At 37.1% G+C, this 13,516-nt stretch overlaps 1 protein-coding gene across 1 annotated transcript; it reads left to right on the top strand.

Annotated features, from left to right (window-relative positions):
• The first annotated feature begins 214 nt into the window (after nt 1-214).
• Nucleotides 215-4,325, top strand: LOC109237779. Its single transcript, XM_019404150.1, has 4 exons — nt 215-716; nt 1,878-2,327; nt 3,265-3,577; nt 3,896-4,325. Exons 1-4 carry the CDS (start codon nt 309-311, stop codon nt 4,030-4,032), a joined length of 1,308 nt encoding a protein of 435 aa, XP_019259695.1. The 5' UTR covers nt 215-308; the 3' UTR covers nt 4,033-4,325.
• Nucleotides 4,326-13,516: the final 9,191 nt, after the last annotated feature.

The following is a 13,516-nucleotide window of genomic DNA, read 5'->3' as shown; positions in this document are numbered from 1 at the left end:
AAAAAAAAAAAAAAGTCAAAATCGACACAAAAATTGTTCGAAACCACAACAAAGCATCTATAGTGGCGGAATCTTGATCAATCATTTCAGATTTCTCGCTAGTTTCCAAAATTACTCTCAGCTGTACTGTTGTATAGTATCTCTATATCAAGTGTACCCCACCACTTCGGACCCCCCCCCCCCAAACCCTATATAAGCCTTTAATTTCTCTCCCATTAGTTCAACTCCATAAAACATCATCAAACTTCTGACCAGACCCGCCAATTCCGGCGCTAGCTCTGTAATAAATCTCTCTCTAATTTTCATCAATGGGAGACGCAACCCAAAGCCAATCTTTACTGCCCAAAAGTATAGCATATAACCGTAGCAAATCTCATGCGTACGATGAATTACGCAGTTTTAGGAGATGGCTAAAGTGGATGTGTGTAGATCAATCTGATACTTGGTCTACTTGTCTTTCTTGGTTTGTTTTCATAGTTTTTACAATTGTTGTACCTTGTCTCTCCCATTTCCTTTTGGCTTGTGCCGATTGTGATGCCACTCACGATCGGCCTTATGACAACGTTGTTCAGTTGTCTCTCAGTGGCGTTGCTGCTCTCTCCTTCATATGTCTTTCTGGGTTTGTTAAGAAATTTGGGCTGCGTAGGTTCTTGTTCCTTGATAAGCTTTGTGATGAGAGTGAGACTGTCAGAAAAGGATACATGCAACAGCTCCATGTGCGTTTTCTCTTTCTCATCATTCTCTCGCTTTAAAATCTTTTTTCCTCAATTAGCTGATTTGCTTTCTGTAAATTTGCTGAAAAATGACAGATTTTGACAATCAGATTATGAATATGTTGTTGATTTGACAGTCTAAAACGCAGAGGGATCCCCTGTTTCCGTATTAAATTTTAACAAACTTAACTATAGATTGAATTTTTACCCCAAATATATCTACCCACTAGTGATTGACATGATCTCTCTTTCTAAATCTTTTTTCCTTTTAATATATCTAACCACTGATGCTTATTATGCTTACCTGAGCCGAGGGTCTTTCGAAAATATCCTCTCTACCACAATGTAGGGTAAGGTCTGCATACATACTATCCTCTCAAACCCCACTTGTGAAATATACTGGATATGTTGTTGTTGTTGTGGCTTTAAATTTTTCGCTTCTAGTATTATAATGAAACAGATTATGCTATTGGAAGTGACTGAATTGATGGGATGTAAACGCTCCAAATGATTGTGTAACTAAGAGGCCAGTGGCGGAGCCACATTCAACCGAGGGGTATCGACACCCCTTCGCCGGGAAATTACACTGTATTGCTAGATATTTTTTTTTAATGTATATTTACTATATGTTGACTTTCTTTAACATTTCGGTATATTTGATTTTTTATATTTCGACACCCCTTGGTGTGAAAATCCTAATCCTGGTTCTGCCATGGTAAGAGGCCTCAAAATCATAACTTTCTTCTAGAATAAATTTGTTGTAAAAAGGAAAAATCATTACTGTTTTTATTTTTCCTAAAAAAAGAAAGGACAAATCTTTGCTGATAGTATAACTGATCATACTAGTTAATCATTGTTGTGTTGTAAAACTGGTGAAATAAACCGTGTTTCGGTGACCTCTTTTATGAAAGTTAATATCTTCAATGCTGTGATCCTATTAATTTTTAAAAGAAATCTCTCATAATAATCCTAAAATCAGTTCTTCCAAATCATTATCCACTAATAAAACACATTCAAGATCAACAAAACGAAATAGAGCTGCTATTCACTAATGGCGATATTTATTATACTATATTAATCGCGATTTGGTTTCTAGCTTGCAATTGGTGTGAAATTATAGATTGAACAACATGACATAACAATGACCCTTTTGTCGATATGCAGAGATCATTGAAGATCCTATTCATTTTTGTGCTGCCATGTTTTGCTGCTGAAAGCATATACAAGATTTGGTGGTACAGTTCAGGTGGAACCCAAATCCCTTTCTTAGGTAATGTCATTGTGAGTGACACTGTCGCGTGCATTCTGGAGCTGAGCTCCTGGCTTTATAGAACGACCGTGTTCTTCCTAGTGTGTGTCCTTTTCCGCTTGATCTGTTACCTTCAGATTCTCCGATTACAAGATTTTGCTCAGGTCTTCCATGTGGATTCTGATGTTGAGTCAGTGTTGAGAGAGCACCTCAGAATCAGGAGGCACTTAAGGATCATTAGCCATAGGTATCGTAGGTTTATCGTGTTGGCATTGGTATTCATCACAGCAAGTCAATTTGCCTCCCTTTTCATGAGCACAAGGTCAAGTTCTGATCTTCATATCTACAAGAGTGGCGAACTTGCGGTATGGGTTCTCATCTGCTCTTTTTTTTTGGTCAAATGTAGGATCTTGTGTTTCATTTTTTAATTATTTCAAAGAAATTCCTTGCATTTCTTTGTTTGATGCCTCTTTGATAAACTGAGTCAATGAATATGACTTCCCGTTGCACTTGGTCATTGATCACATATTTTTCTTGATAGTATGCAGTAATTAATGCTGCACTTCACTGTCCAAGCATTTCTAACAACAGAGCAAATATACTAAATTTATAACTATGTACAATTTTTAATCCTCTAGTGTGGGATGGTGTGCAGTTTGTTATACCGATGAAGTGTCATGTTATGAGCTTTCAAGAGTAACGTCTTGCGACAGTTATGTTCCAGTAAATGGTACTGCAGGGCCAATATTCAGCTATGCAGCGCTATAGTCAACCAACAAATGGCTACATAGCCAGATTTTGGTTATGCAGCGCCATAATCTGCCGATCAGACAAACTGAAGTTTAACTGCTAACTGCTTCAATTCTCTCTTGACTCTGTCATCATATTTCACATAGATTTGAAAGTTAGGAAGACTCCTTATATTTTAACTTAGTAATAGTAATAATAATAAATACTGTTCTTGTTATTTCTTAAAGTTAAATTCGAAAGAAGATGTCTATTCTGAATAGCAACAATTCCCCAATATTGCACTTCAAATCAGGCACTTTTCAAGACAACTGGTAATAGGTTTATTGTATCCTAGAAGAGCATTGTCTGTTATCCGAAAAGTCGGATAATTTTTCCTTTTTAGAGAAAGCGATAATATCAAAGCCTCAAGCCTTCTTTTGTTTCTTTATTTTTCTTTTACTTCATATCAAATTTCTAACATGAGAGCCTCCTTAGTCTTTTTGCCTTTTTGTTTCTGGATCATTACCGGTACTCCTGTCTTGAAATAAACATCTTCAACTTCTTGATATGCAGCTGTGTTCTGTCAGCCTTCTTGCTGGGCTGTTGATACTGTTGAGAAGTGCAGTCAGGATTACACATAAAGCACAATCTGTTACATGCTTAGCAGCCAAGTGGCATGTGTGTGCAACAATAGACTCTTTCGATTCAGTTGAGGGTGAAACTCCTCCAATTTCTCAAATAGTCAGCAACCAAGTTTTCCCTGTGAGTTCTCAAGGATCATCTGATGCTGACGATGTTGGAGATGAAGAAGATGAGCTTGACAATACACAATTTGTCCCCTCTTATGCCTATAGCACTATCTCATTCCAGAAAAGGCAGGCACTAGGTATGCTTCTTTCACTTCGTTTTTGTGCTTACCTTTCAAAAACAAATTGCTATCTAGACACCATTTTTGTCGATATTAGTCCAACTCATCAAAGATTCAAAGAAGCTATCTAATCTATTCTTGATGGAATCACTTTCTGTGTCATTGAAACACGTACTTCGCTTCTCATTGCTTCATCTCTTTAAGTGACGAAGTGATAACGTTGAATAATACTGCTTATTTCTTCCTTCGAGAAATGGGCAGTAGTACTAGTAAAATTCTGTAATATTGTATCGTTCGAATCAACTAACGATGATTGGTTTGTCGCTTGTGTTGCAGTGACATACTTTGAGAACAATAGAGCAGGAGTTACTCTATATGGCTTTATGTTGGACAGAAGTTATCTTCACACCATATTTGGTATAGAGCTCGCGCTGGTGCTCTGGTTGCTTGGGAAAACTATTGGCATTTCTTGAATCATTGGGTACAGAATTGAAAGGGGTTTTTGGTTATTTACTTGTGCTATTGTCTAAAGTATAACATGTGGAATGTAGAATTGTTTTAGAGTGTAACATATCCGTTGAGAGCGAGCATGTATAGAGTTATTTGTTTATTCAATTTTGAATGGTAATCATATTTATTTCCTTGTGTTATTGGCGATCTGGATCAGATAATGTTGCTCTTGTACTAGATCTATAAGGTGAAACATGATGTAATTTCCATGTTTTTTTTCATGCTCTTATGTTTACAGCGAAATTTTTGCCGCTTGTCCCTTTATGTAAAATAATCTTCTTTTTATTGCGCTTGCAACTGATAGAAAATTTTCTAGGCCACAGTCTAAAATTGAAAATTTTGTCCCTTTATGTAAAATAATCTCCTCTTAATCAAATTGAAAATTTTATGAAAAATGGTAGGCCACAGTCTAAAATTTTGTACTTTATTGTAAATGTTAGTACACAATTTAATGTTTTGCGGTCAAACTGGAAATTAGATGGGCAAACATTAGAACCGAGCTAATGTTGTGCGGAAGATAATTTCCCGAGAGCTATATTTGCACACTTTTTAAAATGAGGACAAAAGCTAAATAATGGCCTAAACGGGACATTTGCGTAAATCCTTCCCATCCCTCCATGTCGTGATAAAAGTATGGGCTAGCCAATTTTCATATTGGTAATTGGAAAATAGCCGGTGCTTGTAAAATTATTAAAAAAAAAATAGCCATTATTTTGTTGAAACACGGAAAGTTCTAGCATAATATGCTGGATTATGGAACTCCTGCTTATAAACTTCCAGCATATTATGATGGAAGCTCATATGTAAAAAATTCAAAATTTTAAGGGCGTTTTTGTTCAGATTTTATCTTTACATAAAAAGTGGCTAAATTCCGATTACTTTTGAAACTGTGGATATTTTTCAATTACCAATTATAAATTTAACTATTTCTGATTTTTTTCCCCATGTCAAATAATGTTGGTCCCTGTACTGGATCTGTAAGAGGAAAGATAGATGTTATTTAGGCATGTTTTTTCCTGCTCTTGTGTTTGGGATCATGACATGATCAAAAAGTTTCTTCTTGCCTATGAATACTTTAGTACCACTAGTATCGACAAATTAAAGGACAAAAATAATTTACATAAATAGTCGTTAGGATTTATTATTTATTTTTTCTGGTCGGTATATATAGATTATGCACTAGATATATACGGTTATATAAGATAGAATTTTTACCTCATATAGCAAAGGTTAACACCTTATTTATTTTAAATAAATACCATTTTAAAAAAATATATTCTATAGATACCTTTTAATGTTTATAGCAAAATATCTAATTTTGGTTACCTCCAAGTAAGCCACTAAATACGCTTTTTTTTTTCTCTCTCCTTTTTCGGATATTTCTCACATAGTTACCGTATTTCACATAAACATCTCACTCCACGTTCTTTCTCTCTACTTTGATACAAGCCATTCTCTTCCCCCATTCCCTGAAAACCCGATGCTCAAACTCAAATTTTCTCTTACCCACATCGCCTATTTCTTCCCCATTCTCAGTCTCCACCCTAATTTCATACACGCCATCTGCATTGTATCTCTCAATTGTCGTTATTTTTTGCTATAAATAGTTGTGGTAAGTATTTAACTTGTTAGAATTTCGCTATTTTTCTTTATTGAATTCTCAGTATTCACATTTAATATCTCTACTCACCATTGTTACTGTATTCAACAGAAATCTTGAGATTTTCTCCCCAATGTCTGATTCAACATCCCACAAGAAGGTTACCAGAGGTATAGCCACCAAAGTACTCAATTTCGATGGGCCCTCTTTCTCTTTGCAAATTACTCAAGCGGAATTGGAATTTGCAGGTTCAGCAGCAAAAATGGCAGCGGAGAAGAGAACAAAATTATGCAATGACACTTTGAAACAAGCCCAAGTTGAGAAATCATTGAAACAAACAACACTTCCCGTTGCGGAAAAGAGAAAAAAACCTATGGCTGAAGCTTTATATGCCAAGGGAAAGGGGGTCGTTGCAAGTAAAAGCTCGGATACACGGGATGAAAAGGTAATTTTTGATGTATTCCTCTGTATTTGAGTCCTCATACACTGATTATTACCTTCATCAATGGGCTTTTAATGTTGTATGTCATTGTATATATATGTGTGCAATAGTTGATACATAGCTTCCTCGTCTTTTTTGTTGATTTGATTTATATGTATGTTGATGTATTCATAATACGACGAAGTTTTATTCACTATATTTATACTTAACAAAATGATCTTTGCATATCGTATTTAGATGTATTCAGAAGTATTCAAAAGTTCCATTAATGATTTTGTACTTATTGCATATAATTTTGCATGTGTGTATGTAAATGTATTTATATGTATACAAATTTTGGCTTCACTGATTTGTATGTTGCATAATGCACTTAGATGTATTCAAAAAGTACATTCACGGTATTTTGTACTTACTACACTGACCTTTTCATATTATATATAGTTGTATTAATAAGGATTTTCAAAGTTCCCTTCACTGTTTTGTACTAATTGCAATGTCTTTTATTGTTGTATGTGGATGTATTATATATATACATCTATGTGCATCACTGATTTCTTACTCCGGTGTATTATGCATCAGTTCACTATTTTCTACTAATTTCAATGTCTTTTATTGTTGTATGTGGATGTATTATATATATACATCTATTTCTATCACTGATTTATTACTCCAGTTTATTATGCATATTGTATTTAGTTGTATTTATATGTATTCAGAACAATTATACTATGAAATATATATTGATGTTGACATCTGAAATCTTTTTGTAATTCTTGTTGTATGCAGGAAATTAAGCTATTTGTGAAACAACAGCCTATTTTTTCACCGCATATCAATTCATATACCAGCACAGACATAGTCTCCGACCTCAAAGAAAAAATTACTCCACAGCAGTACAAATAACTGGGTACTACTTGTTTTGGAAGTTTCCTTGAAATGAAGCGTTGTGAAGTCCAACATCAATTGTTCAGGTGCTTCATGGTTCTGCAGTTAGAAAGAAGTCATGACGATGTATTTTCAATATACGTCAATGGTACAACATTATCTTTCTCAATAAGGGAGTTTGCGCTTGTCACTGGTCTCAATTATGTTGGTGACTGTTGCTCCAAAACGCACACGCAAGTATACGTGGTCGACAAGTAATATAATGATAAGTTGAGTGTCGAACCCACAGAGACGTGTATAAACTACTCACTAAATCACTAAACTTGCTATTCAATCTAGCTAAAAGCAAAGTCCAATAATATGATTATACTATGCTACGATTCTAAATACTAACTAAATTATAAAGTAACGAGTTGATTGTTGTGTATTCAGTAGAGACAAGTATTCCAAGGTTGTGATCGATTCACCATTCGTATTGTGTTCTAATTAACTCTCCCTTTCATATATCACTCATGGTTGCTAATTAATCGATAGATGCTCTCATAGCCTTCTCCCGAAGTACTACTCACCTATTCTCAATAGATTAACGCCTATATTCCTATGAAATCAATCTATTAAGAACGCATTAAGATTATGATATTTAATTAAGCACGGTGACTAGGTATATTCCTATCCTAACCACAAATCCGCTCCCCCTAAGGGTTAAGATCATGCTCTATTCAATTCTTCTCTAATCTAAACATGGCTTTCCCAAGCATAGCATAGATAGTAAATAGAACCTAACTGTTGGCCAGACAATTAAGCAATTAAACACAGAATTGAAGAAACAACCATATAGTGGTGAATTATAATCAAGGTCAAGCTAATATCAAACAACAATATTCATGGATAAATCACAACTCCAGAACAATGGGTGTTTAGCCACTCATACTCATGTTCATCACAATAAGGTTCAATTTCAGCACAATTAGCAAAAATAAAGGGAAGAAAAGAAGAACTTGATGGTTAATTTTCCTCCTTGCCTCTTGCCTCTCTATTTCTCCCACTAGACTATGAAAACCTTGATAAATAATCCTTGGGCGAGCTTGACTTTATATAGGTTAAGTGGGGTTTCCTCCAGATTTTCAATTATACCCCTGACAAACAATTTCCGGAATTCGGACTAGCACGGTCGCGCACCTGGGCGCTAGTTGTCCAATCCTACTGTTTTGAACGCGCTAAATTAGCGCGGGCGCGCACCTGGGCGCGCTAGCCCAGGTCCTCAATTCCTTGATTTTTTTCTCGTCTTCGTGCGTACTCAGCTCCGAGGGGTCGTTTTTGCTCTAAAGTAGTTCCAATCACCTCTTTAAGGCATCACATAGGCTCCTCATCCTGCAATGTATACAATTCACAATTAGAGCCCATTTTTAATCAATTAACCACATTATGACATGGGAACATAATCAAACGGGAGCATAAATAATCGCTAAATTACCTAAATTCAGCCTCTTATCAACGCCCCACACTTAATCCATTGCTAGTCCTCGAGCAATTACCCTATACTTTCTAGAGGTTCTTTCACTCAACCGTATCCCCTAACGCATTACACCCAGAATAATTTACATACATTACACCTAGCAGTGAACAATCCTAGCCTCAAAAGTCGACTCTTAAGCGCCATGCAATATTCATACTTCCTCAAAGTACTCCACACAGAAGTCTTATCTTTCCTTCACGAATCACATACCCTCACAATCACAGTAGGGGAATAAAATCAATCCACACATTTGAGTCTCATGCTCACATATATCAAAGAAAATCGCTCACCCTCACAAAAGAAGTCACATGCATGCAATTGGTACCATAAGCTTGCCCTTAATGTAAATCTCTACTAATGTAGGTTCACTCGATCTAAAATCAATTAGGACTTTTTCATGGTTGTAATGTGGGCTAAGGGACGGGTAGGATATATTTAGGAATAGTGGTTCACCCTCCTAAGCACTTTAACACATCACATAATCACTCTGAGCGCACATTCTTCAATCCCAACTTCAATTTCACAACTAAAATCACTCCCAACAATGTTCCCTCTTTCTTTAAGAACCACTTTAATTTATACGCCACTAGCAAGAACAAGCCAACAATGTATTCATCTCTATTTTTTCAGATTATTCTTCTTTTTTTTTTCTTCTTTCAAATTTTCAAATTTTTCCAATTTCTGCTAGTGGTGTATTATTCTACAAAACAAGTGCACCTTTCTTCCTTTTATTGGTTTCACTCAAAAGTCACCCCACACTTAGTTCTTTCTTACTTCTTTTAGCGTTCAGCTCACAATTAAAGTGCTTTAAGAGGTAAAAGGATCAAAATAATATCATTAAGAATAAAAAGGGTATAGGCTTGTAATGTGGGTGCCAAATAAAGTTCTATAGGCTCAAAAGGGTTGACTAGGGATAAATTTTATTTGTGGTAAGAAATTAAGCTCAAAAAGATCAAAGAAAGCCTAAAATCATTTTTCACATCGAGCATCACCTCAAATTTCGCTTCAACTCACATACCGGGCAAGTTCTAGACACAAGTACAAAGCATGGACTACACAAAAACCTCACCACACATGTCATATGATTCATTCCAGATCAGCTCATCAAGACGCTCCAATACGAGCATTCAATTCAGTAACAAACATACAAATTAAGGCACTTTAGTGAGATTCAACAAATAAGACCAAGCATTACACTCTAGGGTCTATTGTGTTCAGGTGTGTCAACGCTATGGGATCTCTCTTGATTTTCTAGTTCTTAGCCCATTAACCTACTCTGCAAATCAAAAAGAAAACAAAATAAAAAAACTACCTATACCCGGTTCAAGTTAAAACTCTTGGAAAAGAATCGTGGCCCAAAGAAAAACCAAGGGGGAGTTGCTAGACTACCTAAAAAAAATAAAAAATCTTTTTGGTGTTTTCTCTAGACTAACTTTCCTCAAGAACATTGTCTAAATTGATCCGTCGTCGGGAAGAGTCTACATATTTTCCAAATTTTTTTTTCGACTTAGTCCCTCAAGAACCCCGACGAAAGGGATCCGTCGTCGGGACGAGCCTCTTATCTACTTTAAACTAATTGTTTCCTACTTAACACCAAAACCATCAAAGTGATGTTATAAATGTCAATACCAGACAAGAGGGGGGTGATTTGTGTGGTACCTAATTTTCGCGTTAGAAGAACCTGGTTCTTCTAAGTGTTCTAACAACAACAGTTTGCGGAATAATAAATACTGAAAGTAAAGTGCACAGAGATTTTTACGTGGAAAACACCTGGCTCAAAAGGTGAAAAAACCACGACCTACTACTCAATAGGATTTTCCCAAACTCCACTAAAATCACTGAGCCAAAAACTGCATTTACAAAACTCTTTGTAAACCTAAGGATTAACTCTAATCCCAGTGTAGCACACAGCCTCAACTGTTGCGACACTTTCAAGTTAACTCTAACTTGAATACTCAGAGTACCTAATACAATTGCTTCTAAGAAAGCTGAGAGGTACAATATGAAAACCTACTACAATTGAACTAGACTTAGAATAAACACAATGATGAAACTGGTTCTTTTATCTTAGTTCATGTAGCTTCAGACGTGCACACTTGTATCTCGCATATGTTGCTTGCAAATCAGACTTGATCTTTTTGCTCTCAAATATGCTTAACTTCTGCTTATGTGCATACACCTGTAAAAGAGAACAATCGTTATATTTATAGAGTTAGTAATCAGAGTTTGATAAGAACTCGAATTGTGGATCCTTTGACAATTCGAGTCCAAGAACAACTCTAACTCCTAATCCATATTCTTGATCCGGATGTAATTCTCTTTTCATAAGGAGACATCAACTCCTTATCCTATATGCAATCTTTTCGATCAGTTCAGAAGATATTCATCAAGATATTGCTGCTTGATCTCAAGGACTTATCTTCTCCACGTGCATCTCATGTGTATGGGCCATAACAACTGTGTCTCCTTAGATGAACCTGGTCCTTCACTGAGTTCGTTTGTCATTCTTCAAAACTTCAACTGATCTTGGGCCAACAAATTCCCCCTTTTTGATGATGACAAACTCTGTGCTTTTACTGATTATAGAACCTGTGGAACTCAGATCATCACTGGAAAATTTTTACTTATCATTAAGGGCCAGATTTAATTAGGTCATAAACATCACTGTTCAGAAAATAGACACAATTTCTTTTAAAGCACAATATCTTCCCCCTTTTGGCATCATCGAAAAGTTGCATAAATATGTGAATCCCAGAATATTAATCGTTACTCATGGCCACTGGGGCAACTGCAAGTGAAAGCATGCTTTAGATAATCAAAAATCAACTTGACAAAAATAACTATTAAGAGCAGAATCATCACAAAACAAGAGAAATGCAAATTGTCATTGACAAGGCATTGCTTCTACAGTACAGTCCACAAAAAGAAAGAACAAAAACTACCAACCATGAGCAAAAACAAGAAAAATCCCTAATCTGGGTCACTGGGGTAACTGAAATGGTTCGGAACTAGGACAAAGATGGCTAAGGCTTAGAAGAACTGGAGGGTTGGGATTGGAGTAGGTTGAGCATTGTTTGTAGCATCCCTTCACTCTTTTCCTTTTCTTTTGCAAGTTCTGCCTTCAGCCCATTCCTTTCTTCTTCCAATTCAGCTACTCGAGCCTGAAGCCTAGCAATCTCAGCATCTTTGGTCCCACATTCTTGCATCAAAGCTCTAACTTTGCTATTCACTGGAGTTTTTACGGATGAACCAGGTTCAACAGGGGCAACACTTAGCAGATAATCACAGGCCTGGAGAGTCTTGATTCCAAAGTGCTCCTTACTGGAGGCATTTTCCCACTTCTTCAAAGGGACGTTCATCCTGTCCAGTACAGTCAAAATGAATCCATAAGGAGTAGCATGAGCCTTTGAACCATTTATGACTCTGTCCAGCAATTTGACTATGAAAGCAGGCCAATTGATTTGTTTACCCCTCACAAGACACTCCATGAGAACCAGGTCCATATAATTTGCAGTGTGCCTCCTCTCTTGTCTAGGCAACAGACATTTGTTCACAAACTCAAAGAGCACTTTATGCTCTGGCTTCATTTCACTCTTTTGAACAAATCGTGCTTCAGGCACCTCTTCAGCATCCTTTGTGTCACAGAAGTTCCTGGTAATTTGGAGTGCTGTGGGCAGATCATCTAGACAAGGCCACCTTTGCCTAGTGTAATCATCATAGCCCTCACTTGGGATGTCTAGAATCCTGCCCAGCTCTGGTGCATCAAACTCCACCTTCACACCTTTCACTATACTGGTTACTCGCCCATTTTCCACTGAGCCATTCGCCATAAATTCAATCAACTCTCTTCTGGCTAGTCTCCCATCCATCTGAAGGACCATGTCCTTCCAGCCCTGTGCAGCTAAAGCATCTACCAGCCTAACCATGCCTGGCTCCTCCAGGTCTTTTAGCAGCCTTCCCTTTAATATCTTCCTCCTGCTAAAAATAACAAAGCGATCTTGCTCTTGTTCAGAGTCCTCCTTTTCTTCTTCTTCACTCCACTCCTCATCTTCTTCCTCAGTAATTTTCACTTGTTTTCCCTTTACAGCAGACCTTGTTCTTTCAGCCAAAGAAGGTTCAGCAGGCACAGACTTTGAAGACTTCTTTGCAGGAGTCTTGGTTCTTTTTGGTTTGACAGTGGGAACCACTTCTTCAGTTGTGCCTCTCTCTTGATGGACTAGGTCCATCTCCTCCTCCTCTTCTACAGCAGCCTCAGAACTTTCTACTACCTTTTCCTTTCCTTTTTCCTTCTTCTTTTTCTTACTCTTCTCTAATGCTTCCTGTAGTTCTGCTTCACTTTGCCTTACTTTACTCCTTGTAGTTCTTCCCTAGGTACAGAAGTAGCAGCAGTCTTGGGAGATGTTACTTTGCTTTTCTTTGATGGTTTGTCAGCAACTGGGGTCTTTTGTGAAGACGCCTTGCGCTTCTTTGGGTCATAACTGGCCCCTACTTTCTTTAGAATATCTGCTAAAGTCTCCTCCATAAAAGAACCAAGTTCTTCTTGTTGCTCACTCATCTTAACAAGTCCCTCAGCAGCTTCTCCTGATCCGCTTCCCCCTCGACTTCAAGCCACCTTCTTCTCCACCACCACATATAGCAAGAACCTCCCCTTTCTTTTTCTTTCTCCTCCTACTAGTCTCAGCCCCTTCAACATTTTTCACAGCATCCACAAGCACAAACTTATTATCTACCTTCTCAGCTATATCAGAAAATACATAACAGGTGTTTACCTCTCTTGGGTTTTCTTGACTCTTGTCATTGTCAGATGACCTAGGTTCTTCTCCTTCACTAGGAGAGATGAACTTTTCAGATTCAGAGCTTGAGTGGGATTCTTCAGATGAAGCCTCTTTCTTTGACTGCCTTTAATTTCTCGTTCAAGGCTTTTCTGAGAGGGCCGGATGCTACAGTTTTTCTGGCTAACATCTTTTGCCTGCGAAATCTGGGTTTTGGACTTTCAACTGAGGT

This window comes from Nicotiana attenuata, unplaced genomic scaffold (genome assembly GCF_001879085.1).
Source record: "Nicotiana attenuata strain UT unplaced genomic scaffold, NIATTr2, whole genome shotgun sequence".
NCBI lineage: Eukaryota > Viridiplantae > Streptophyta > Magnoliopsida > Solanales > Solanaceae > Nicotiana > Nicotiana attenuata.
This window is presented reverse-complemented; position numbering and strand designations above follow the sequence as displayed.

What these genes read in the sequence shown, in the direction of transcription:
- LOC109237779 (XM_019404150.1), top strand. Translation starts at nt 309, where the DNA reads ATGGGAGACGCAACCCAAAGCCAATCTTTACTGCCCAAAAGTATAGCA. An exon ending in GATACATGCAACAGCTCCAT is followed by an intron (nt 717 to 1,877) that starts GTGCGTTTTCTC and finishes GTCGATATGCAG; the next exon opens with AGATCATTGAAGATCCTATT. An exon ending in ACAAGAGTGGCGAACTTGCG is followed by an intron (nt 2,328 to 3,264) that starts GTATGGGTTCTC and finishes CTTGATATGCAG; the next exon opens with CTGTGTTCTGTCAGCCTTCT.